Source organism: Lucilia sericata, unplaced genomic scaffold (assembly GCF_015586225.1).
Source record: "Lucilia sericata isolate MDLA Ls3-8-SP2 unplaced genomic scaffold, ASM1558622v1 Contig002658F_arrow, whole genome shotgun sequence".
NCBI lineage: Eukaryota > Metazoa > Arthropoda > Insecta > Diptera > Calliphoridae > Lucilia > Lucilia sericata.
Window position 1 is genome coordinate 1 of NW_023996390.1, and position 27,331 is coordinate 27,331.

The 27,331-nt window shown below is 31.7% G+C and overlaps 5 protein-coding genes across 5 annotated transcripts; 1 reads left to right on the forward strand and 4 right to left on the reverse strand.

The window, feature by feature from the left end:
- Nucleotides 1–1,522: 1,522 nt before the first annotated feature.
- On the reverse strand, nucleotides 1,523–2,623 carry LOC119614169 (heat shock protein 27). The gene has a single exon (XM_037970285.1). It carries the CDS (start codon nucleotides 2,496–2,498, stop codon nucleotides 1,809–1,811), a length of 690 nt encoding a protein of 229 aa, XP_037826213.1. The 5' UTR covers nucleotides 2,499–2,623; the 3' UTR covers nucleotides 1,523–1,808.
- Nucleotides 2,624–4,966: 2,343 nt separating this feature from the next.
- On the reverse strand, nucleotides 4,967–8,167 carry LOC119614168. Its single transcript, XM_037970284.1, has one exon. It carries the CDS (start codon nucleotides 8,092–8,094, stop codon nucleotides 5,122–5,124), a length of 2,973 nt encoding a protein of 990 aa, XP_037826212.1. The 5' UTR covers nucleotides 8,095–8,167; the 3' UTR covers nucleotides 4,967–5,121.
- Nucleotides 8,168–8,425: 258 nt separating this feature from the next.
- Nucleotides 8,426–9,484, reverse strand: LOC119614172 (heat shock protein 23-like). Its single transcript, XM_037970288.1, has one exon. The coding sequence runs from the start codon at nucleotides 9,302–9,304 to the stop codon at nucleotides 8,669–8,671; it is 636 nt and encodes a 211-aa protein (XP_037826216.1). The 5' UTR covers nucleotides 9,305–9,484; the 3' UTR covers nucleotides 8,426–8,668.
- Nucleotides 9,485–10,669: 1,185 nt separating this feature from the next.
- LOC119614171 (heat shock protein 23-like) lies at nucleotides 10,670–11,718 on the forward strand. The gene has a single exon (XM_037970287.1). It carries the CDS (start codon nucleotides 10,828–10,830, stop codon nucleotides 11,461–11,463), a length of 636 nt encoding a protein of 211 aa, XP_037826215.1. The 5' UTR covers nucleotides 10,670–10,827; the 3' UTR covers nucleotides 11,464–11,718.
- Nucleotides 11,719–18,219: 6,501 nt separating this feature from the next.
- LOC119614170 lies at nucleotides 18,220–26,913 on the reverse strand. Its single transcript, XM_037970286.1, has 5 exons — nucleotides 26,681–26,913; nucleotides 23,712–23,856; nucleotides 20,349–20,469; nucleotides 19,478–20,223; nucleotides 18,220–19,419 (listed from the first exon to the last, which is right to left on the reverse strand). Exons 1-5 carry the CDS (start codon nucleotides 26,708–26,710, stop codon nucleotides 18,647–18,649), a joined length of 1,815 nt encoding a protein of 604 aa, XP_037826214.1. The 5' UTR covers nucleotides 26,711–26,913; the 3' UTR covers nucleotides 18,220–18,646.
- Nucleotides 26,914–27,331: the final 418 nt, after the last annotated feature.

Below are 27,331 nucleotides of genomic sequence, written 5' to 3' on the forward strand. Positions count from 1 at the left end.
ATCTGTCTATCTATCTATCCTATCTATCTATCTATCTATCTATCTATCTATCTATCTATCTTCTATCTATCTATCTATCTATCTATCTGTCTATCTATCTATCTATCTATCTATCTATCTATCTATCTATCTATCTATCTATCTATCTATCTATCTATCTATCTATCTATCTATCTATCTATCTATCTATCTATCTATCTATCTATCTATCTATCTATCTATCTATCTATCTATCTATCTATCTATCTATCTATCTATCTATCTATCTATCTATCTATCTATCTATCTATCTATCTATCTATCTATCTATCTATCTATCTATCTATCTATCTATCTATCTATCTATCTATCTATCTATCTATCTATCTATCTATCTATCTATCTATCTATCTATCTATCTATCTATCTATCTATCTATCTATCTATCTATCTATCTATCTATCTATCTATCTATCTATCTATCTATCTATCTATCTATCTATCTATCTATCTATCTATCTATCTATCTATCTATCTATCTATCTATCTATCTATCTATCTATCTATCTATCTATCTATCTATCTATCTATCTATCTATCTATCTATCTATCTATCTATCTATCTATCTATCTATCTATCTATCTATCTATCTATCTATCTATCTATCTATCTATCTATCTATCTATCTATCTATCTATCTATCTATCTATCTATCTATCTATCTATCTATCTATCTATCTATCTATCTATCTATCTATCTATCTATCTATCTATCTATCTATCTATCTATCTATCTATCTATCTATCTATCTATCTATCTATCTATCTATCTATCTATCTATCTATCTATCTATCTATCTATCTATCTATCTATCTATCTATCTATCTATCTATCTATCTATCTATCTATCTATCTATCTATCTATCTATCTATCTATCTATCTATCTATCTATCTATCTATCTATCTATCTATCTATCTATCTATCTATCTATCTATCTATCTATCTATCTATATCTATATATCTATCTATCTATCTATCTATCTATCTATCTATCTATCTATCTATCTATCTATCTATCTATCTATCTATCTATCTATCTATCTATCTATCTATCTATCTATCTATCTATCTATCTATCTATCTATCTATCTATCTATCTATCTATCTATCTATCTATCTATCTATCTATCTATCTATCTATCTATCTATCTATCTATCTATCTATCTATCTATCTATTCTATCTATACCTGTTGTTAATTGTACCTAATCTGCCAATCCAATTATGTTAACATTTAAGAGGTATTTATATCGTTACGTGAAAAGTGCAATAAGACAAATTTAGGCCCAATAAGCGGACCGGGTTCAGCTAACACAAAATAATTAAATATCGTCACCTGAAATGCAAAAGGGCGTAACAACATATTTCAAATGCGTCTTTACAAACTCAAAACAAACATAGGTAATGACCGGAAGACCCCACACATACAATCTTGGAAAAGTTCTATTAAAAAGCTTAAATTGATTAAAACCAATGCAAATTTTATAAATATAGAAAAAAAAGTTTATTTTTAATATGGGATGTTTCTGTTTATAATCCAGTACACATATCAGTTGCTTAAAACTACACAGTAGCATAAGTTAGAACGAAACATAAAGGAAAAAAAACTTAAACACAAAATGTAATAAGATAAATATTAATAAAATAAAAAAGAAATCCATGAGCAACTACATACTAAGTACACACTCTACATCTACCATGACAAAATAAATGGAATAGATAAAAAATCACTTAAAAATAGGTTTTAATTCAAATAATTTTTCTTTTTATTTGGCAGCTTCAGCTTTTTCCCCAGTTGCAGCACCATTAGACTGAGCCTGCTGCAGTTTAGTGGCTTGAACCTGCTCCGGTTGCTTGACATTCAAATGAGCCGGGCCAGTTTGTTGTATTTGAACGATACGTTCATTGCCAGCAATGGATTTATTGGGTGGTGGAGGAGCTTTAACAGTAAGCACACCATCCGAAGAAATAGTCGAGACGACATCTTTAGCATCATAATCTTTGGGCAGTGTATATTTGCGAACAAAATGACGTTGTATAAGGCCATGTTCATCCTCACGTTCCTCATGTTTGCCTTCTACAATAACAGTGTTGTCTACCGTTTTTACAGTCAACTCACTGGGCTTGAATTGTGAAACATCCATACACACTTGGAAACCATCTTTGCCAATGGTTGGCATTAGAGCAGTGCTACCAGATGTTGAATCACTTCTTTCACGTTGCTGACGTTGGCGTCTACCCAACAAATATGGCGCATACAATGAAGAGCGTCTAGGCAGCAAATGATGATGATGGTGACCCGTAGCTGAAGCCAAACGTGGACGGAATATGTCGACAGGATTTATGCCAAAACCAAAATCATCGTCTAGCATTCGATCCCAATCATCCACCAGACCATGATGATAATCAGCATCCATACCACGAGCTAAATTTACCAATAAGGGCACCAAAGACATTTTCACTTTATTTTTTTCAACTTCTTTTTTCTTCTTTAAATTAAAATGTAATAAAAAATGCAATCAAGCGCTCTATTTTCTTTCCTGCACTTTTAACAACCAAACTCGTTTGCTTTTTACACTCAAATGAAGAGAACGCCAAAAGCTCATACGCTTTTATACTCAACTTAAAGTTTAAGAGAAAATGTGTGGAATTTTAAGGAAGTTTCGAGTTTTTTTCACTCTTTGCAAGAATTTTCGAGAAAACTTTTGAAATATTTTGCTCTTAAGTACTGAAATTAGTGGATTTCAAGGGAATGTAAAAAACTGCAATAAATTTATCTACCGGTTATGTTAAAAGTATATAAAGTTCATCGTGCTATTTGTCACAATAAGAACAAATTGTAATTGTATACATATGTATGTATGTGTCTAAGAAAAACATACCCGGCAGTTTTTCAATTCCTATTTTTCAAAATGTCTAAGTAACTAGAAATCAAATTTATTATTTGTGTCTCTCTAATTATCCATAAAATTTTATAAATCCAAATTATCCCATAAATAGAGATGAAAAACGCTATGAATCGATTTTTACCAAATTCAATAGCCTTTGCACTTGGTGATTCTAGCAAAGATTATAGACCGCTATGTAGTTAATACTATAGATTAGTATATAGGCAAGAATATAGACTGGTCTATAGACAAGACTATAGACAATAGTCAAGCCTATAGAAATGTCTACATTCAAGGTTAGAAAAAAGACAGACCATTGTTTAAGACTTAGACGGTTCTTCGCATAGACTGCTCTATAGTCAAGACTATAGACTATTCTATAGTCAAGACTATAGACTATTCTATAGTCAGGACTAAAGACTATTCTATAGTCAAGACTATAGACTACTCTATAGTCAAGACTTTTGACCATTCTATAGTCAAGACTTTTGACTATTCTATAGTCAAGACTATAGACTGTTATATAGTCAAGACTATAGACTGTTTTATAGTCAAGACTATAGACTGTTCTATAGTCAAGACTATATATAGACTGTTCTATAGTCAAGACTATAAACTGCTCCATAGTCAAGACTATAGACTGTTCTATAGTCAAGACTATAGACTGTTCTTTTTCCCAAATGTCTAAGTAACTTGAAATCAAATTTATTATTTGGGTCTCTCTAATTATCCATAAAATTTTATAAATCGAAATTTCCCCATATTTTGATAGAACTAAATACAGATTATAAACGCTATGAACCGATTTTTATCAAATTCAATAGCCTTTGCACTTGGTGATTCTAGCAAAGATTATAGACCTCTATGTAGTTAATACTATAGATTAGTATATAGGCAAGAATATAGACTGGTCTATAGTCAAGACTATAGACAAAAGTCAAGCCTATAGAAATGTCTACATTCAAGGCTAGAGAAAAGACAGACATTGTTTAAGACTTAGACGGTTCTTCGCAGAGACTATTCTATAGTCAAGACTATAGACTATTCTATAGTCAATACTATAGACTATTCTATAATCAAGACTATACACTATTCTATAGTCAAGACAATAGACTATTCTATAATCAAGACTATAGACTATTCTATAGTCAAGACAATAGACTATTCTATAGTCAAGACTTTTGACTATTCTATAGTCAAGACTATAGACTGTTTTATAGTCAATACTATAGACTGTTCTATAGTCAAGACTACAGACTGTTCTATAGTCAAATTATGGTCAAGACTATAGACAATTCTATAATCAAGACTATAGACTATTCTATAGTCAAAACTTTTGACTATTCTATAGTCAAGACTATAGACTATTCTATAGACAAGACTATAGACTATTCTATATTCAAGACTTTAGACTATTCCATAGTCAAGATTATGGTCTGTTCTATAGTCAAGATTATTGGCTGTTCTATAGTCAAACTATGGAGTGTTTTATAGTCAAGACTATAGACAATTCTATAATCAAGACTATAGACTATTGTATACCCAAGACTATAGATTATTCTATAGTCAAGACTATGGACTGTAGACAACACTATAGAATGTTCAGGTCTATAGTAAAAAAATTTTTGAATTCTTAGATTTAATTAAAAACTAAAATTTTAATACCGATTTAGTCACCCCGAACTGCAGGAAAAGGTTTGTTTCAAGTGCCGGCCAGACGTGTAACTTTTGCGTGTGCTATTTTCTTTTATTCATGTATTGTCTGTGGTTCACTGAAATCGTATTTATAATCATATGGTTTCATTCTTTCTTTGCACTACACACTGTTGTAAATAGCGATGGTAAATATGCAATTACCAGGGTTTAAATTTAAAATGTTTGCTATATATTTGGATTGTATTCAATTTTTTTTCATTCAGTTTCGAAAAAGCAATAAAATGTTGTATGGAGTTATAGAAGTTCTGGTTAACGGGACATTCTTCAATAGTCTTGATTTCAGAACATAGAAAATGGAAAGATATATAAAAATGTTTACAATTTTTTATTGAAATATATTTAATACGTCATATTTCAGCTACAACCGACTAAATTAGTTACATTTTTATTAAAAAATAATACAAATTTATTTAATACATTTATACATTGTATTCATTCTCATTTTAAAACTAAACTAAAACTAAACACTTAACTATTAACGTTCCCTTAAAATCTCCAATTCTTCGGGCAAAGCATAGATTCTCAATTGTTTCTCAATTATTAAATCCTGCAAATGTGACAGCTCCTGTGGTACATATGTAGCACCATCCAAATATAAAGCCTTACTCCAGGGGCACTCATCCAAGGCGGTAAGTAAACATTTTTTACTTAAATCAAATGAACAATTCTGATCGGATAAACAGCTTAGATAACAACGCCAAAATAGAGAATTGCGTTGCAAAGAAGAATATAAACTCAATGAAGGGGAGGATGAATTTTGTGTTAAATCGCTGGGTATTAAAATTTTAAAAAGATTTAAAATACGTTGACGCACTAAGAGCTCATGATAATGTAGATCGTTATTGGCAAATGAAGGCAGTCCTAATGGTGTATCATTAGCCAGTGTCTTAATAAAACGACAGCGAGCCAAGGCTATTATATAAATTACGGATTTAATGGAGGGATTTAATTTTATATAACCAGCTCTTAATTTATACCAGGGCATAGACTGTTGGCAGCCCCATTTTTGTAATAAATACAAATTATGGGGATATTCTTGAAGGCCGTTAAAGATAGATTGTTGTATTAACTTATGAGAAACATAACTATTGCCCTTGGGTAGTTGTAGTAACATTATGTAAATTTCGTAAATATGCTCTCTCAGATATGCATGACGTTGATTACTTTGGGTTTTAAAGATTTCCAATAACTTTTGTAAATATTCTAAAGCCTGTAGCTTTTGCTGCACCGTATAGCAGAGTAAACAATAAATATTTATTTGGCTTAAAGTATAATCATTCATAAAATGCTGCTCCAAAAGCATTATTTCTACATTTTGTTCTACCTTAATGGTGAGATCTAATTTTTCCTTTAGTTTAGTTACGGCTAAAAGTTTTTTAGCATTTGTTATACTCTCCAGCTGGGAAAAGTCTAGTTTAAGGGCATATAGGGATAGCAATTTAGAAGCCTTTTCATATTGTCCCCACTTAAGTAAAATTTCTGCATAGGTCAGGTACACATAGGCCAATTCGGAATGTAGATTTTCTTCTTTATTATAGGCTTCTAGAAGATTTTTAAATATATTCTCTATAGTTTCCTGTGAAGCCTCAGCTTCATACTCATATAAAGCAAATTCTACATACAGTTGAAGACAATTACGGTTCTGGCGTTGTTTAAGTAGAGTTTTAAAACGTCTGCGCGCCTGTTGTATAAATTCCTCCGAAATTTTCTTATTTAATTTTTCTAATTTTAAAAGAAAACGTTCAAAACGACACCATAGTTGCAGGAATATTAACCGTTTAATTTCGTCAATTTGTTCATAAGATTGGGCACAATTAAGCAATAGGCTTTTCAAACACTGGGCATACTGTTCATGAGCTATACTGCTAGTGATGTAGGTGGGAGTGTTAACCATTTCTTTGCTTAACTCAAATAGGCTGGAGAAAAATTCCTCATGATCCCAAGAGCAAATATAGTGGGGATTTGTATAAATAGCCAATTGATCTTCTATGGCATCTGTGTCACCCTGGAGCTGTGATGCCAATATATGACTGCTGATGAAGGGTAATTTTAGTAATTTTAAAATTATTAATAATAATTTAAAAGAGTTTTCTTGCGATTTTAAAGGATACACATAATGGCAAATATCTTCATTGAATACTATACGCTGAGGATCACTGCATTTGTTATTATCTCCCGGATATGGCAGGAAATTGAAACCCTGTCTCAGTTTCTCTATTCTCAACCAGATTTCGTTCATAGGCAAACCAGACTGCAAGATAATCTCTTCATATTCCAACAACGTTTGCTCATCTTGTGCTCGAGGCTGTAGATCCTCTAAAAACTTGGAGCTTACCGCTACATTGAGCTCTATAGCCAATTTAATAAGAGCAAAAAATTGCTCATATAAACCCGCTTGTCGCAAAAACAAAGCACAATTGTAAAATAATTCCAACATAATCTTATCGCTAACTTGCGGATTTAAAGTTTGTTTATGGTTGTGAAACATTTTCTTCATGCATCTTTCATAGATAAGCAAAACATCGGGTACATTGCAACGCGCCATAGTACCTTGAGTGCACATTATTAAAGCCTGCCATAAAATCAAACTGTAGGGATCTTTGGCTAGCAAAGGCTCCAACATTTTGCTAACATCATGAGAAGTATAGGCTTGAGTTATAATACTTATATACACTTTATACAGTTCCTCTTGATTGGGCAGATATATCAAGGCTTTTTGTACATAATCTATTTTCTTTTCGGCCACTCTCAAACGAGACCATTTGTAGGGATTTCTATCCTGCAGGGCAATTAACTCCAGCCAACTTTTTAAATCTTGACAATTTTCCACCGTTTTGCGATTCAGTTCGCCAAGTTTTAAAGTGTATTCATTCTCCTCCAAAGCATAGAAGTTATGTTGCACCTCACCAGCTTCTTCACGAAAGCGATAATAACGTTTCGTTTTAGATTTCTCACTATTGTAATGACTTCTACCCAATGTGTAATAGAAAACACGATACCTGGGACAAGCCGGTTTGTGTAAAGTTCTTATAGTATTATACTGTTTTGCTTTATTCTTATCAACATAAAACTCCTCCTGTCCAGTAAAATCTAAAATGGGTTCTACCGTTTCATTACTGGAATTCTTTGACTTTTTATGTTTGTTTTTCTTTTTGGATTTCTTTAATCTTTTACGTTTACTTTCAGCCTCTTCATTAGAAGACAAAGAATTGTTTTTATCACTATCCAAATCTACACTGCTGCTGGAGCTGTGGGAGGAATCATCGGAATTCTCTTGTCCCACTAAAGATGTCTTACATTGTATTGCTGTCAAGTCGTGGGTTTTTATAGCAAAGCTATTATTTTCCAACCAGATCTTTTCTTCATTCGTTGCTGCTGAGGATGTTGTTGGTAAAACCTCTTCATCTTTTGTTTTATTTTCTTTGGAATAAGCCGGAAAAAGCGACATTTTTCTAATAAAAAATGTATTTATTAGAAAACGGAAAACGTTTATTTACCTCAAAATGTTTATTTATGTTGTTATTGACAGTCACGCAGAACTAATAACAAACAGATGTTTGAAATACAGGGTGATTCGAAATGTGTTATATTTTCTTGTTTTTAAATTTTTATTCGAAAATTCCATAGGAAAATCAGTTTTTTATTATAAGAACGTTTTGTTATAAAAAAAATGAAACTTGTTTCCTTATCTGCACTGCATTAGCTCAGCAAACACCTCTCTCCCCAATAAATTCGTGTAGAACACAATATGCAAATAAATCTCAAACGTATTTTTTTGGTATTTATGTTTATCTTTTATTTGGAATCATTGCTTTTTAATTCGTAAAACATATAACTACGAATATTCTAAATTTAGGTTTCAACCAAAATGGCATCGTATCACAACAGTGATTTATAGAAAAATAACTAATACTAAAAACTTAAAAATTATGGAATAGTCCGGAATACATGAATGTATGAATGCATATAAATAATGAATATGATGAAGTGAATACTCTCTTATAATAAATGCAATCATTCATTTATTTAGAATCCTCTTGATCACCACCCGAACCATTGGCAGCATCCGTAACCTTGTCTTCCGAATTTTGCTTGACATTCAAGTGAGCCGGACCAGTTTGTTGAATCTGTATAATGCGTTCATTAGATTTTTCTTCCTCCACTGGTTTCGGTACACTAACAGTCAAAACACCATCCGACGAGAGAGTGGATACCACTTTGTCCGCATCATAGCCCTTAGGCAAAACATAACGGCGCACAAAATGACGCTGTATGAAGCCATGTTGATCTTCACGTTCTTCATGTTTGCCTTCAATGACAATAGAATTGTCCACAACTTTGACATTTAGTTCGCTAGGCTTAAATTGAGCCACATCCATACAAACTTGAAAACCATCTTTGCCTATGGGTGACAAACGAGATTCCTTAGATTCGCCACCAGTTGCACGGCGTGCAGCTTGTTGTTCACTGATACGATTAAGCAGAGCCAATGGTAGTGTATAGCCTGTTACTGAGGGCTGTCTGGGCTCACGATGTTGTGCATGACGATGGATGAGATAAGGGGAAACACCCAGACCAAAATCGTTTCCATAGTAAGATGGATAGGCTTCACGATCCAATTCATCAATGAGACTCAACAATAGTGGTAAATTTGCCATTTTCTTTTTATTAATACTTCTTTAAACGTTTGGTTTTATTTAAGAATTGCTTTGGTTCCACTTAAAAAAAAGCCTTTATTGAATATTTCAACTATATTTTCACGCTTTATCTGCACTTTTCGCAAATATTTGATGAACTAATGCCGCTTGCTATGTTTTGCCGGCTTTTATAACAGAAAATTTGTTAAGATTTTTTTCGAGTAAATTCTCGAAAAGTTTTAATTTGTCTCTCTTAAATATTGATTGTTAAGTATTCTCTTAAAAAAAGGGAGGTTCTTTGAGTGGTTTTCAAAATAATATTCGAGTAGTTTCTCTCAAAGTTTTTACAGGCTTCTGTTTTAATTTAATATTCAAGAGAAAATTCTGCGCAATTTGGTGTTGTTGTAGTTACTATATCTTTCTCGTACAATATTTTGCACATGATTTTAATCTCTTCGTAATTAGGAGGGCCCTAACAAATCGAATAACTGAAATTTGTTTTCAAAATAAAATATCTAATCTGAACTAGAACTAGAACTGAACTATGTAAAACTGAACTAGAACTGAATTAGAAATGAACTAGAACTAAACTAGAATTGAACTAGAACTAAACTAGAACGGAACTGGAACTGAACTGGAACTGAACTAGAAATAAACTAGAACTAAACTAGAACTAAACTAGAACTGAACTAGAACTGAACTAGAACTGAACTAGAACTGAACGAGAACTGAACTAGAACTGAACTAGAACTGAACTAGAACTGAACTAGAACTAACTAGAACTGAACTAGAACTGAACTAGAACTGAACTAGAACTGAACTAGAACTGAACTAGAACTGAACTAGAACTGAACTAGAACTGAACTAGAACTGAACTAGAACTGAACTAGAACTGAACTAGAACTGAACTAGAACTGAACTAGAACTGAACTAGAACTGAACTAGAACTGAACTAGAACTGAACTAGAACTAGAACTGACCTAGAACTGAACTAGAACTAAACTAGAACTGAACTAGAACTGAAATAGAATAAATTTTTTAAAATCATAAAACACAAAAAACTTGATTGTATGTTTCGAGACCACGAGTAGTATTCAAAAATAGCGCCACCCTAACAATAAAATATGAATCACTTTCAACAAAAAATACACATTTTGAAGAGTATATCAAACTTTTTCTAGAAATTTCAAAAGAGTAAATTTGTAAAATTTCTCACAACATTTCTAAGAGAGTAAAAAAGCACTCATAAAACTGATGAGAGCAGAAAAAAATAAAAAAACAATGTTAAAGAGAGATTAATTAAGCAGTTTTGAGAAAATACTCGAAAATTTTGAACAACTTGCTTTTGGTATAAAAGGCCGGAAAAACACAACAAGCGTTATCAGTTCAAAAAATTATTGCAAAAAGTGCTAACAAAACGAGAGGAGAGCTAAGAATTTACAAAACAGTTTGAAAAACAGACCACATAAGATAAAGTGCTTTTCGTTGAAACCAAAGTAAAACTAATTTAGCATTTGAAGAAACCTTTAAAGAACAATTATAAAATGGCAACTTTACCACTATTATTGAGTCTCATCGATGAATTGGACCGTGAATCCAATCCCTCTTATTATGGCAATGATTTTGGTTTAGGCGTTTCACCCTATCTCATCCATCAGCACTCACCACAACGTGAATCCAGACAACCTACCGTAGCGGGTTACACTCTACCCTTGGCTTTGCTTAATCGCATCAGTGAACAACAAGCTTTACGCCGAGCAGCTGGTGGAGATAAGAAGGAATCTCGTGTTTCACCCGTAGGCAAAGATGGTTTCCAAGTTTGCATGGATGTAGCCCAATTTAAACCAAGCGAACTAAAAGTCAAAGTAGTGGATAACTGCGTAGTTGTTGAGGGCAAACATGAAGAACGAGAAGATCAACATGGTTTCATACAGCGACACTTTGTACGCCGTTATGTTTTACCCAAGGGCTACGATGCTGATAAAGTAGTTTCAACTCTATCATCAGATGGTGTTTTGACAGTTAGTGTTCCCAAGCCAGTGGAAGAGGAAAAAACTAACGAACGTATCATACAAATACAGCAAACTGGTCCGGCTCATTTGAACGTCAAACAAAATAGCCAAGAAAAGGTTACAGATGCCGCTAATGGTTCTGGTGGAGACCAAGAAGATACTAAATAAGTTAATTTTAAGAATCCATATTGGATTTATTAATTAACTTTATCATATTCATTATTATTTAAACATAAACTTTCATGAATTCCAGACTGTTCCATACTTTTTAGTTTTAAGTACCTTTTTGTTATTTTGTTTTCTCGTGTGTTGACGCATGCCTTTGCAAAACTTTGACTATAGATTTTATTCGTAGTAAATGTTATTTTATACGAATTATAAGAAATGACGTTTGAAATATAATAAAACTAACTATACAAGACAGTGGTGTTATTAATTTATTTATTGGGGTATATTAAAAATTTAGGGCTGTATTATTGACAAGTTTTTATGTAGATTGTAAAGGGGCCCATTCACAACACCAAGTGATGTTGCTCATACAATAATGTATGAAATCCAAGAGAAAGAAATGTAATTGTTATATGCCTTCGGGTCGGTTTCATGCTCTCGGTAAACAAAATAGCTCAGTTCTTTGCAAATATTTGTATTATTCGCAACGACTTCACACACTTTCTGATAAAATGAATATTGTACAGGCAAGCTGGTGTGTTATACATACATACATACATATGTATGTATGTATGTTTCGAGCATGAATTCACAATTAAATTATTGTACCAGCATGCTGGTGTTGTTTATGGACTCTAAAACAATTACGTTTGAACAATAACTTGTGCACCTACCTGTGGTAAAATGTTGGTTCCGAGCAGCACATGTTTTGCATTTGTTAAATATTTATTTGTTACATATGTACATATGCATTTTCTTTATTTATTATGCACTTCACTTTCACTAGCCTCCTACAACATTCTTATAGGCATTTTGTAAAAAATTACACATTTCTTTGTTAAATACACTTTAAAAGCTTTTGCTATCATTTAATTAATACATAGTGATTATATTTTTTTTAATTATTTTAATAAAAGTTATTATTAGAGGACCGAAATTGTTACAAAATTGGAGGGAAGTCAAAAACAAACTGAAGAGCTGTCATGGACAAAAGTCAAAGTATGTATGTAGTATGTTTAACGGAAAAGAGGTGGCAGCACTGATCAAAAATAAATATAATTTTTGCTGTAGTAATAATACTATTACATTGTTTATCTTATTTCCGTTTTCCATAAAGGAAATCATTATGTTTACCAATACCGGCTTTCTGTAAATTTCGAATTGAAAAAAAATGTCCAACATTTTATAATCGACTTGTTTAAAACGGGGTGAACACGCGCAAATCAAATATGTTTTGTTTAATTTTAATGTTCAGTTTAAAAATTATTTGAATCACTCTATCAAAAAGTGGAAGACTCTAATTAGGGTTCTATAAATCGACTTTCGAATAATCGAACAATCGACTTTTTGTCGAAAAAAGTCGAAAAGTCGAAGTCGACTATTTTGTTCCAAAAAAGTCGATAACTACAAAGTCTATGAAAAAAGTCGAAAAGTCGACTTTGTAAATAAAAGTCGAAAAGTCAAAAAATCGGAAAGTCGAAAAAAGTCGAAAAGTCGAAAAAAGTCGAAGAAAGTCGAAAAAAGTCGAAAAGTCGAAAAGTCGGAAAAAGTCGAAAAGTCGGAAAAAGTCGAAAAGTCGGAAAAAGTCGAAAAGTCGAAAAAAGTCGAAAAGAGTCGAAAATTTTAAAAAAGTGGAAAAGAGGTCAAAAACTCTAAAATAGTCGGAAAAACTCGAAAATAGTAAAAAAATTGTCGAAAATAGTCGAAAAAAAAGTCGAAATAAATCGAAAATAGTCAAAAAGTCGTAAAAATTAAAAAGTCGAAAAGTCGGAAAAAGTCGAAAAAAGTCGAAAAGTCGAAAAAAGTCGAAAAGTCGAAAAGTCGGAAAAAGTCGAAAAGTTATAAAATACTAAAAGTCTAAAAGTCGACTTTTAAATAAATGAAAAAGGTCGAAAAGTCGAAAAATCGACTTTTCATAAAATGGAAAAAGTCGAAAGGTCGAAAAGTCGACTTTTAACTAAATGCAAAAAGTCGAAAAGTCGACTTTTCGTTTCAACTATAGAACCCTAACTCTAATACATATAACATAGCAATAATTTAACCATTATTAATAGTCTTCATCCTTGGTGCCACATTTTATCAAATGATCTTGATAATTGCGACCTGTAGCGTGCGCACAAGGTTTACCTGGAAACACAGACGCACGGACATAACTAAATCAAGTCGGAAAGTGATTCTGAGCTGTTAGGTATACTTTAAGGTGGGTGACCACTATTTTTAGGTATTACAAACATCAGGACAATCGCATAATAATAATAAGTTCCCCACTATAGTGGGTAGGGTACAAATACCCAAAAGTCTAAAACAAAATATGGCTCATTTAAGAGGACCTAAACAAATATGGCAATGAAGTATTGAAAAATTTAAAAACGTATTAATGCCTTTTCTTCCTAAGGGCAGTTTTTTTGTTGAAGAATGATCGCCAAGTTAATCTAAAAATAAATTTAATCTTATATTAATCCTCTTCTCTGTTTTTGAGAGTACTAGTATTGCCATACATAGAAAATATCACTATTTGCTATCAATACAAAGGATGTTTTATAAAAAAGAAGAAGACAGCTATGAGTGTGACATGAAAATATATTGGATAATTAAATCAAGAAATAAAAAATTATTTTATGACTATTTTAATAAAAATAGTATTCATGTTTTCATAGCAGCTAATCCCATCTTTTCTTGCCCAAGTCTAATCCACCTTTATTGGCCGCATAAACTAACTAATGATGTACTCAATAAAAACAAGTTTGTTTAATTTTATTAAACGAAACGTTAACCTGAAAACTTGCTCTAATTCAAATATAAAACATTAAAATCACAATTTTTTAATGAGCTTCTGATGGAATTGTTAACGTTTAATTAATGACATTAAAGGCTTTAATTTGAAATAAATATTGTAAAATTGAATTATAACCGAAATAATTTAAAGCGGATTAGTTATCGAAATTCATCATTAAAATTTTTATAAAAATATACAATTTTTAAGAGCGGGTTTTTGAGATGGCAATCAAATGCAAATTAATAATCAGATTAGTTAATCTAAAAATAAATTTAATCTTATGTTAATCCCCTTTGATGTTTTTGAGTACAAGATTAAACTTCGCAGTGTTGCCATACAAAACAACAGACAACGTCACTGTTTGTTATCAAAACAATCCATGTTTTATAAAAAAGAAAAAGACAATTGTAAATTTAATATGAAAATTAATGAAAACTTAAATTAAAAACAAAAAAATGTATTTTGAAGTGTCCATAATTTATACTAATCAATAAACAGAACATTTTAATGTTTATATTTATAAAAATTGTATTAATTTCTTTGCATCAGCTGTTTACTTAAGTTTAAACCACCTCCATTGGGCGCCTAAACTTGCAAACAAAATTACCTAATTGAGTACTCAAAAACATCTTTCGAGGATTAATTTTAATTTAATCGCTAATCTATCACCTAAAGATTAACCCTAAGGGATATTCATACTGTACCTCTTTAAAAATCTAATCACTATTCTAATTTTTAAGTTTTTTTCCATGGCAAGTTATAGAAACAAGATATAAAATTGCAATTTATAAAATGTAGCATACAGTTTCTATGTCGATTATTTAATACTCCATACTGTACATATCATTTCCATTCTAAGTTTATTTCTCAATATTCGTTGAATTTAAGCATTTTATTTAACACAAAAATAGAATTCTTATTCAATCTAAAATACGAATAAAAATTAAATTGTTTATTTAGTCTATATACAGTCTTATTTAACATACAAAAAATCATACCATACTTTTCATTATTAAAAAAATATGTATTTAAAAAAAAAAAAGAATTGAAAATTTTTATTTAACGTAATTTAAAATAAAAATAAAGTCCAAAAATTTTACTTTAATTCTCACATTTGCCAAATATATTTACATTAAAATTTCATTCAAAAATTTCTTTAAAATTACATTCAAAAATTTCTTTAAAATTTTATTGTTAATTTCTTTTTTTTATAAATTTAAAATAATTTTCAATCCTTTTTGTGTGAAATTGTTAATTAGCTTTAGAAATAAGTTGTATTTTTTAGTTTATTTAATTTAAAAATATTTTATTTCTTTTTATAAATTTTAATTAAAGAAAACTAATTTTTCTTTTCTTAAGTATTTCTTTTTTTATTATTTCTAGCTAATTATATTAGTTAAAAATATTTATTTATTTTCTTTTTCTTATTTTTAGTAATTTTATAATCAATTAAATAAATAATTGAAATTATTAGGTTTATATTTTATCAAAAGAAAACGGCCTTTAAGTTTTAAGTTTTATTTCAATTGTTTGTTTTTGAGCATAATTTATAATAATAATGTTGAATAAAGAAATTTAAGTAATTAAATGCTTTTTTTTTTCTTGGCTTAAGTAAGTTTCCATTTTTGTTTTAATTCAAAGCTATATTACCCAGTTTTTAAAATATTTAATTGTTTTGATGTTCTTTTGAAGAAAAACACTATGAAGAATGCAGTGAAGTAATATGCTGAAGAAAAATATATTTCAATCGTGTCTTCTGGAAAACCATGGACAACATAAAGACTCACATTACTAGGGGGTTAGATCTTTGAAATGTCACACGCTATTTTCTACTTTAAAATTAAATCAATTATTATGCTGGACTTTGAGTAGTCTAAGAGCGGGTTTTTGAGATGGTAATCAAATGCCAATTAATAATCAGATTAGTTAATCTAAAAATAAATTTAATCTTATGTTAATTAATCCCCTTTGATGTTTTTGAGTACAAGATTAAACTTCGCAGTGTTGCCATACAAAACAACAGAAAATGTCACTGTTTGTTATCAAAACAATGCATATTTTATAAAAAAGAAGAAGACAATTGTAAATTTAATATGAAAATTAATGAAACTTAAATTAAAAACTGTAAAAAATGTAATTTATACTAATCAATAAATAGAACATTTTAATGTTTATGTTTATAAACATTTTTTTAATTTTTTTGCATCAGCTGTTTACACTTTTGCATTTCGTGCTTAAGATTAAACCACCTCCATTGGGCGCTTAAACTTGCAAACAAAATCAACTAATTGAGTACTCAAAAACATCTTTCGAGGATTAATTTTAATTTAATCGCTAATCTTTCACCTAAAGATTGGCCCTAAGAGTTATGGTCAATTATGTCTAAACATTTTTAGAAAATTTTAAAATATTTTCCATTTTTACATTGCGAAACTGTAAAATTGTGTGATAAAATCGTACGATGTCAAATCCGAAAGTAGCATTTTTCTGTTCTTTCTGATAGTGGGTAAATACAAAAGAAAATCAATCGAAAGACCTTTCTTTTGATATACATTATGTCGAGGAAAAGAACTATTTGTTCCAGATATTCATCTCTATTCTGCATTAGATTTTCGCATTCAGTTCCGCAAAAGGTATTCGCCCCTATTCTGTATTTCGATTACGTTTCCGCATTCAGTTACGCTACGATCGAAAATTGGTATTCCAACAAAAAACTGAATCTTAAGAAAAAGAAGAAGCATTCTGTATTTCGATTACGTTTCCGAAAATAGGTATTCCAACAAAAAGTGGAATCATAAGAAAAAGAAGAAGCAATTCCATTTAATTTCAATGCTTTCCGATTGTGTGCATTGTGCATTACGATCGTAGCTACGTTTTTGTAAGCTGTTGTTTATGTGGCGGAGAGTCGTATCGAAACGCAGAATACCAAAGTTGCCAAACGGAGAAAATTTACATTCGAATTGAAATTTCACAATAGGGGTGATTAAAAAACGGATTATTAAGATTCTGCATTACGATCTAAAGCGAAATAGCAAATACCTAAGTTTCCAAACGGAGGAATTTTCGATTTGAATCGAGGTGCATTAGGGAAGCCCCGTTTGTATGGGGAAAAAATATGATTTTGATCTCCGCAATAAATATTCAAGTTTGTTTAAGAACAATAGATCATTGTTCTATTAGCAACAACAAACAGTTTAGCACATCATTAGCCACGGTCCTAGAATGCAAGGTCTTAGGCTGCAATGGCTAGCAAATAGGTTAAATGACGACCCATAAGTATCCTAGATGCTTTCGCATAAGTCTTGGCCAAAAGGTCTTAGACACTGTTCATTCCATTCTACTATTGCAAGACCAATAATGTTGCGAAATCTAACCCTCCTTTTATGTAGATCAAGATTCAAACCATGTGGGCAACCGAATTTCTAAAATGTGTTCAGGATAGATAATACCATATCATAGGACTCTTGTCTCTGGACAGAACTAGCAAGATACTAACATTTTTATAAGAAATAAAACTACTTCGTACAAGATTCTAGATTATCATTCTTCCAGTAAATAGTTTTAAAAACCATTTAAAATATTGTAGACTTTTAAGAAATGATTCCATGCAGATGATGAGATAGTAAATAGAAATCTCGGGGTTAACTAGTAACTCGATACAAAAGCAAAATTAGTGGAAATATTTTTCTTGAGCATCGAAATACAAAATAATAACCTGTTTCTTTCCCTTATTAGAAAAAAATATGAAAATAAATGTTAAAAATATGAATTTAATTTATGCTTCTTTAATAAATATGCATTTAATTTAAAAATATTAAAATTTATTTATTCTGCTGCCAAATATCACTATTTTTTATACTTTTAAATAAAACTCCGATTTCGCCTTAATTTCATAAATCCACATTTGACTAATAAACTCACTAAATGATCAATTTTTTTTATATATATAAACTTGGCTTCTAAATAACTTATAAAAATTGTTAAGGTTTATTTGTTGTTTGTATTTATCTAAAATAAAAATTTTTATGTCTAAAATATGTTTTATTTTAAAAACCTTAAAAAAACTGAAACAATTAAAAAGCAGGAAAAGAATGGACGCAATTGAAACACTTTAGCTTTGCAAACTAGAAGTTTTAAAAAAAACAATAAAAAGAACACACTCTAGTAGCATCTAAACAATACTAAATGTTGAAACATCCAAGTTCCATGTTCTAAGGTTTCTTTCATGCTTTTTCTTTTGCTTTGTTTTAATCAAATATTATTTATATTTCATTAATGTACTTAAATTCTGTAGAAAAACCAAATGAATGGTGTTTGAAATTGAATTTCATAATTGTGTATATTTGTAAAAGAAACGAAAGGATAAAATTTGTAATGAAACTAAAAACTTAAAATTAAATTGAAAACTTATTTCTTAATGAGACTTTCGCAACTGCTGCTTAGATTTGGCAACGATTTAAAGAACAGACGACCTTTGTTGTCAATATGATGATGACTGTGTTGTGGTTGGCTATTACTGCTGCTACTCATACTGCTATTGTTATTGTTGCTGCTTCTAGGAACCACCACACTGTCCAATTCATTGCCGCCCATATCAACTGTATGCACTGAACGTCGCATTAGTATTTGACTCTGTGGTAGATTGTGTACCACTGAGGGTGACAACGGTGATTTCGGCAATTCCATATCAAGCACTGTCTGTTTATGATGTGTTCCAGTTCCTGCTGTTGCAGTTGCCGCCGACTCTGACTGCTGTTTAACTAATTGACGCATGCGTGGTGGTGGCGGCGGTTGTGTATTTAAGTTTGGCCGTTGCGCAGCTGTGGCATGACAATCTAACATGGGATCACAAGCTTCGACATCTACACTGCCCAGCAGTTTTGTATCCGAATATCTACGCAGATCTTTGCCTAAATATTGTTCGAGTTTATCGGTGCAAGTGCCATCGCTATCAGGCGGTGTTAGAATATTGGAATTATGACCTCCGTAGTCATGTTTCAAATAGGGGCCCGTATCGAGATCTAAATCTACAGAGTCATTGAGTATATCACGATTTTCTAGGAATATAGATGAGTTGGAATAGCGTTTTGTATGGGGTTTATAAACAAAACCACCCAAACCATTGGCCACGGCATGCGAAACGCCAGAGCTAATGGAGGGCGCCTTATGATCGCCGCTGCCTGTAAATTAATTGAAAAAGTAATTATTATTGAATTATTTTCCTATTCTATCACTTACCACTAAAACTGCTCAATTGCAATGCATGCTCCCTACCGGTATCAGTCGATAAACCATCAGTACTTAGATCCTGACGTGAACCTACACATAAATCGTTTACAGATACACGACTGGAATCTTCGGAATGTTCCAGTACATTGTGTATGGAGTCATGGAAGGGTGTCATGCTGCCCGAACCTTGTGGACAAGGACGGAACGAAGAGATCTGTGAGACAACATCATCCAGAGCATAATCCCGATCATAATTATGCTGTGATTGTGTACACTCTATATTGGCCGCCACCGCCACTTGTCCCAACTGTGAATGATGAAGATGCTGATGATGTGGATGATGATGGTGCTGTTGCTGTTGTTGCTGCTGCAGAGCCGAAAGATTGTTATGATGATGTTTCCCGCCCAATACCCGTGATGGTAAACCACCCACTGAAGTCTGTGATATCATAGAATCAACATCAAGATCTGCATGCTGCAACATATGATGCGGAGATGTTGGTAAATTATCACTACCATCTGCGGCATCTTCAACTTCATTTACCTCAACTGTGGAAGCGTAATTATAACTGGTCGTCGGTCTTGGGTTAGCAACATTAACATCAATATTTATATTGACACTGTGTGGTGTTGAGTTTGCAATGTGCGGCTGATTTGAAGAACCATTATTGCGGCCATTATTACGCTGTTGGGCCAGTGGTGAGGGTGGTGAATTGGGATGTACCTTTTCGGGAGCATTCTGTATGAGCAATATTCTGCAAATGATAGCAAAACACTCATTACTAATCATGATGTGTCATTCATTAATCATTGCATTTGTTTTTTGCTTTAGTTTTTGGTCATGGTTTTGACAAGCAGAAAACAGCTTTGTTTTACTTACCTATTTCTAGCCTTCCAACGATGACACAAATGTAAATAGGCTTTACATTGTATGTACATAAAGACAATGCCACCCGTTAGGCCAACAGCCACCACTGCCAGTTTTGTCCAAAATGGCCATTCTATAAATGTAATGAAAATTTATATTTAGTTTATTTCTAACGAAATTATTAGTTATTTATAGAAATTCAAGGTTATAGTTTGGTCTAGTTTGTGTTGTAGATCACATGCTCATTTAGAAAAATATTAGTTTTCAAGATTCCTAATTCAGTTCTAGTTCAGTTCTAGTTCAGTTCTAGTTCAGTTCTAGTTCAGTTCTAGTTCAGTTCTAGTTCAGTTCTAGTTCAGTTCTAGTTCAGTTCTAGTTCAGTTCTAGTTCAGTTCTAGTTCAGTTCTAGTTCAGTTCTAGTTCAGTTCTAGTTCAGTTCTAGTTCAGTTCTAGTTCAGTTCTTGTTCAGTTCTAGTTCAGTTCTAGTTCAGTTCTAGTTCAGTTCTAGTTCAGTTCTAGTTCAGTTCTAGTTCAGTTCTAGTTCAGTTCTAGTTCAGTTCTAGTTCAGTTCTAGTTCAGTTCTAGTTCAGTTCTAGTTCAGTTCTAGTTCAGTTCTAGTTCAGTTCTAGTTCAGTTCTAGTTCAGTTCTAGTTCAGTTCTAGTTCAGTTCTAGTTCAGTTCTAGTTCAGTTCTAGTTCAGTTCTAGTTCAGTTCTAGTTCAGTTCTAGTTCAGTTCTAGTTCAGTTCTAGTTCAGTTCTAGTTCAGTTCTAGTTCAGTTCTAGTTCAGTTCTAGTTCAGTTCTAGTTCAGTTCTAGTTCAGTTCTAGTTCAGTTCTAGTTCAGTTCTAGTTCAGTTCTAGTTCAGTTCTAGTTCAGTTCTAGTTCAGTTCTAGTTCAGTTCTAGTTCAGTTTCTAGTTCAGTTCTAGTTCAGTTCTAGTTCAGTTCTAGTCAGTTCTAGTTCAGTTCTAGTTCAGTTCTAGTTCAGTTCTAGTTCAGTTCTAGTTCAGTTCTAGTCAGTTCTAGTTCAGTTCTAGTTCAGTTCTAGTTCAGTTCTAGTTCAGTTCTAGTTCAGTTCTAGTTCAGTTCTAGTTCAGTTCTAGTTCAGTTCTAGTTCAGTTCTAGTTCAGTTCTAGTTCAGTTCTAGTTCAGTTCTAGTTCAGTTTCTAGTTCAGTTCTAGTTCAGTTCTAGTTCAGTTCAGTCGTCTAGTTCAGTTCTAGTTCAGTTCTAGTTCAGTTCTAGTTCAGTTCTAGTTCAGTTCTAGTTCAGTTCTAGTTCAGTTCTAGTTCAGTCTAGTTCAGTTCTAGTTCAGTTCTAGTTCAGTTCTAGTTCAGTTCTAGTTCAGTTCTAGTTCAGTTCCTAGTTCAGTTCTAGTTCAGTTCTAGTTCAGTTCTAGTTCAGTTCTAGTTCAGTTCTAGTTCAGTTCTAGTTCAGTTCTAGTTCAGTTCTAGTTCAGTTCTAGTTCAGTTCTAGTTCAGTTCTAGTTCAGTTCTAGTTCAGTTCTAGTTCAGTTCTAGTTCAGTTCTAGTTCAGTTCTAGTTCAGTTCTAGTTCAGTTCTAGTTCAGTTCTAGTTCAGTTCTAGTTCAGTTCTAGTTCAGTTCTAGTTCAGTTCTAGTTCAGTTCTAGTTCAGTTCTAGTTCAGTTCTAGTTCAGTTCTAGTTCAGTTCTAGTTCAGTTCTAGTTCAGTTCTAGTTCAGTTCTAGTTCAGTTCTAGTTCAGTTCTAGTTCAGTTCTAGTTCAGTTCTAGTTCAGTTCTAGTTCAGTTCTAGTTCAGTTCTAGTTCAGTTCTAGTTCAGTTCTAGTTTCAGTTCTAGTTCAGTTCTAGTTCAGTTCTAGTTCAGTTCTAGTTCAGTTCTAGTTCAGTTCTAGTTCAGTTCTAGTTCAGTTCTAGTTCAGTTCTAGTTCAGTTCTAGTTCAGTTCTAGTTCAGTTCTAGTTCAGTTCTAGTTCAGTTCTAGTTCAGTTCTAGTTCAGTTCTAGTTCAGTTCTAGTTCAGTTCTAGTTCAGTTCTAATTCAAGTTCAGTTCTAATTCAAGTTCAGTTCTAGTTCAAGTTCAGTTCAAGTTCAGTTCTAGTTCAGTTCTAGTTCATTTCTAGTTCAGTTCTAGTTCAGTTCTAGTTCAGTTCTAATTCAGTTCTAGTTCAGTTCTAGTTCAGTTCTAGTTCAGTTCTAGTTCAGTTCTAGTTCAGTTCTAGTTCAGTTCTAGTTCAGTTCTAGTTCAGTTCTAGTTCAGTTCTAGTTCAGTTCTAGTTCAGTTCTAGTTCAGTTCTAGTTCAGTTCTAGTTCAGTTCTAGTTCAGTTCTAGTTCAGTTCTAGTTCAGTTCTAGTTCAGTTCTAGTTCAGTTCTAGTTCAGTTCTAGTTCAGTTCTAGTTCAGTTCTAGTTCAGTTCTAGTTCAGTTCTAGTTCAGTTCTAGTTCAGTTCTAGTTCAGTTCTAGTTCAGTTCTAGTTCAGTTCTAGTTCAGTTCTAGTTCAGTTCTAGTTCAGTTCTAGTTCAGTTCTAGTTCAGTTCTACCTCAGTTCTAGTTCAGTTCTAGTTCAGTTCTACTTCAGTTCTAGTTCAGTTCTAGTTCAGTTCTAGTTCAGTTCTAGTTCAGTTCTAGTTCAGTTCTAGTTCAGTTCTAGTTCAGTTCTAGTTCAGTTCTAGTTCAGTTCTAGTTCAGTTCTAGTTCAGTTCTAGTTCAGTTCTAGTTCAGTTCTAGTTCAGTTCTAGTTCAGTTCTAGTTCAGTTCTAGTTCAGTTCTAGTTCAGTTCTAGTTCAGTTCTAGTTCAGTTCTAGTTCAGTTCTAGTTCAGTTCTAGTTCAGTTCTAGTTCAGTTCTAGTTCAGTTCTAGTTCAGTTCTAGTTCAGTTCTAGTTCAGTTCTAGTTCAGTTCTAGTTCAGTTCTAGTTCAGTTCTAGTTCAGTTCTAGTTCAGTTCTAGTTCAGTTCAGTCGTAGTTAGAAACGATGTATAACTATTGTACCTATAAATGCAGAATTTCCTACGAAAAATGAAACGCCACCCTAATGTTAACATATTTAGTTTTCATCCAACTGACTAAAAATAAAACTTCATTAAGTAATGTAACTATTCACAGTTGCAATTAATGCGATAAAACCATAATGGTTATTAAATATTTAGTCTAAATAAAAAACAATATTGTAATATTTTAAGCATGCTCTATATTTAATACCCAGAACCTTTTTGAAATTAAACTTTTGTAACCCTAAAAATATGCCACTGCTGTTGTAATCAATTTTATCGTTCATCTCTAATATTTTAATCACTATTATAACGAATATAATCGATAATAAAATGTCGTTTGTTTTTGGTATGGTTTAGTTTTGGGTTTCAACTACAAATTGTTTCTATTATTTGTTCTTTAGTTGCCATACCTATGTGTCCATGTTGTACATCTTCTGCTGCCCGTTCAATTAGTACACAAAGAGACCAAATGACACACAAAGCGGCAGCACAATGAAACAATACCGAACAGCATAAACGCCTTCTTTCAATACCAGATATATCAAGGCTGCGCCACTGTAAATAATAATAATAAAACAAACAAGAAGAAAAAATATAAAAATAATGTATATAAAATAAAAATATATTGATAGATATATATATATACAAAAATGTACCGACCGAACGACCAACCAACCGACATACATATTAAGTACACAGCAAAATATATGTATATATCGCTGAATTGAGGTTAAAATTACAATAATTCCTTACTAAATACAAAATATTACACACAGACATTTTGTATCCATACACTTGCAAATGCAGATAAATATTTTGTCGCACTACACTGACCGACAGTGATTTTAATGTGTCGAAAGTTTTTTTATTTTTGAAATTGACGTTTAAAGCTTTAACCTAGTATTTACTATGAGTTATTGAAAAGAACAATGGACGACGTATTGCTAAGCAGTTCAGTATAGTTAAAAATTAATATTCATATACTAGATTAATAATTAAACAAGTTAGGCTTTGCCCAATCTTAAATATCTTTCACGCTTTTAAAATATAATATTTGACAGCTGTGAGAGATTCTAATTCCAGATGTAGTAATTGCAGTCATAGGTTATCGCCAGAATGTTTTTTTAAACACTGAATAATACAACTTATTGAAGTAGTATAGTATAATCATGCTATACCAGTTATAATAATGTTTTAAGAGATTTTAAGATTCAGAAAGTTAGCAAAGGTTGACCAATACCTCAGTTTGGAGTATATAGTTTTATGCCCAACATAGCTAATCAGTTGAAAATGCTATAGCATGCTGGAGGTTTCTCTGCCTACAAAGTAAAATATGTAGGATCTAAAGTATACACTCGACAAAAACCCGTGTCATCTGAAGCAAGGCCATAAATGGGTCTTTTATTTGTGTATTAGCAGTATATCCTCGATGCTGTTAAACGTTCCCTCAATAGTCCTAGTACTATTTCTATTTGAAGAAATAAAGATCATTCAGTTGTCTATTAAAATGCTGTTAACCAGGTCAACAAAGGTAATATACTGTAAACGGAATCTAAACTTAATGAAAATAGATAATGTATGATATACAAGCCAAGGAAGCATTGATCGAAGTACTCAACAAGGTAAATGCAACCAGGATTTGTTGAGACAGACTAGAATTACTTCTAACGACACAGGCAACTACTAAATTCTATTTATATAAGAAGAGGAAAATTAGCTAGAGATTAGATTCCAACAAGACTTTTGCTAAAAAAGATTAATTCTTCACATTAGAAACTGGTTCAACTATGGTGACAGACCCTTAGAATAAAGCAGCTTTAAGCAGCGAGTTAATTAGGAGGCGATTTAGTTTGGCAAATTCTGAAGTACCCAAGTGCCCCAACAACAGCAAAGTTATAAGACACTAATATAAAACTGCAGAGAACACTTAGACCTATGGCCGATGTTCTTCTAACACCCAAAAAACTGATAAGCGATGATGAAGTGCAAAAAAATTTGAGTTAAATTGACTAAATTTTTAATCCAAACATTAACAATGTCTATAGAAACTGCTTTGAAGTCTGCAGTGTTCAAAAGGGATGTAAGATGGTGGATCAGCTTACAAGGTGAACCGCTGTCAGGACAATAGTATCTTCGCTCTGGAACGATCGGATTTCTGAACGGTTAATGATTCTTAACTCAGTAAAAGCTGTTGAAAGTTTTTTCTCCAGAACAGCGTTACAACAACAACTAGGTAAACCGAGATGAGAGACCAAGTGTTCTAGGGCAGATTCTAGAAGTACAGATCATTACAAATTCCCTAGTTACATATGCACTAGTTTAAATTGGTATTGTCTTCAATCGATCTGAGGTAGATTGTGGGCCGAACCATGCCCTAAGAAACTAATGTTTAGAAGATAAATAAGTAAAATTATGTAGTTCAGTGTAATTAGGACATTATACTTTAACTCTAGAGGATAATATTATACAACAATTATATATTGATATAAATTGTCCTGCCTTAAGGATCTTTGTCCTTTTAATTGTAATTTTGTTAATAACTAGAAAAAGCTATATATAGTCCTAGACAAATAATGAATATAAAACAATTAAAAGTTGATAATAGTAAACAAATAATAAATTATTAATTAAAAAAACACGTAAATTATTTAATAAAACTTTTAAATTTTGTAATTGTAATTGGTCATGTAACTATACTTAGTTTTTTACTGATTAATTTTAACACATTGTAGGAGCTTGTACTAAAATCCTTGAAATTATCGTTATTCATGTCTGCTATATAAATAACTTTTCATCACCAATATGTCGCGCACTTTAAATATAAACCAAAAACTAATTATTTTTTGTATTTTTGAGGGTTTTTTCACTCTGTTGCAAGTAAATTTATTTATAAATAATAAGCTTAAAAATATAAACTGGACAGTAATCGAAAGATTATAAGTGTCAATTAAAATTCGTTGTCTGTAAAAATGAAATTTATTTATTGTACTAATTGTAAATAAGCCCAGATGGAGCAGCAGCATCAGCAACAACAGTAATCTGTGTCGTATCGCTGTTATATGACAATTTCACTTTCTGTTTACATTAAAAATAATAATGGAATGCAATTATTTTTAATGATCAAGAAGAATTTTAAAAATTTCTTAATTTCATAAACAATGTACTTTTATGAAATGTAATAAAAGTCTAGAATGAACAAAACGCATTTATATGGGAAGTGTTGATGGAAAATTTTGGTAATCACAGATTTTCATTATTTTCTCAGACTTTCATTTCACCTTAAAGGCAGTTCTATCCTTTAAGGATCTACAGACGATTTTGAACCCTTATTTAAGAAACTCAGTCGATTTAAGGTTATTATTTATCACATAAAACATACCTCATTAAATGGTTTAATTTTTGTGTGCATTATAAATGGAAATTTGCATAATTCGCAGGAATTTGTCTCGGAAGCTGTAAGCCACTGTTGTAGACATGCCTGATGTACATATTTAAGACTACCCGAACAATAGCATGGTGTTAAAAGTGGATTCTGGGGATCACTTTCACAATGACAAATACGGCAAATATCACCGCTACTTTGTGATGCCTGACTACTGGCTGAACCGAATCTGTAAATAAAAAAGTAAACAGAGGATAAATAAATATATTTACATATTTTATACTAATATCCAAAAAATAATTAATTGAAAAACTGTTAGAAAACTACTGACTTTACAGTACTTTTCAGTTCGGATACCATATAATGTACGGTTAGTTTTTTCATATTAACATAATATTTACAATAATACTATTCGATATATTGTTCTTTATACTAAAGTATACTTAATAGTAAAATAGGAAGAGGAACAAAAAGAAAACATTTTATTTTTATTAAATATTAATAGAAAATATGGTTAAAATTCCTTAAGTACTCGACAATTTATGACGATTGCGTGTCACAATAAATTCATAAATACAAGTACAAATACACAAATAAATTGCTACATATGTGTTGATATTGAACTTGAATTTATTTTACAAAAGTAAT

Bases quoted from the DNA above. Each gene is read 5' to 3' on its own strand.
- LOC119614172 (XM_037970288.1), bottom strand. From the start codon at position 9,304: ATGGCAAATTTACCACTATTGTTGAGTCTCATTGATGAATTGGATCGT.
- LOC119614168 (XM_037970284.1), bottom strand. From the start codon at position 8,094: ATGTCGCTTTTTCCGGCTTATTCCAAAGAAAATAAAACAAAAGATGAA.
- LOC119614169 (XM_037970285.1), bottom strand. From the start codon at position 2,498: ATGTCTTTGGTGCCCTTATTGGTAAATTTAGCTCGTGGTATGGATGCT.
- LOC119614170 (XM_037970286.1), bottom strand. From the start codon at position 26,710: ATGCACACAAAAATTAAACCATTTAATGAG. The intron at 23,857-26,680 runs GTATGTTTTATG...TATTATTTACAG, and splicing joins AAATTAAACCATTTAATGAG to TGGCGCAGCCTTGATATATC. The intron at 20,224-20,348 runs GTAAGTAAAACA...TATCATTTGCAG, and splicing joins CGTTGGAAGGCTAGAAATAG to AATATTGCTCATACAGAATG.
- LOC119614171 (XM_037970287.1), top strand. From the start codon at position 10,828: ATGGCAACTTTACCACTATTATTGAGTCTCATCGATGAATTGGACCGT.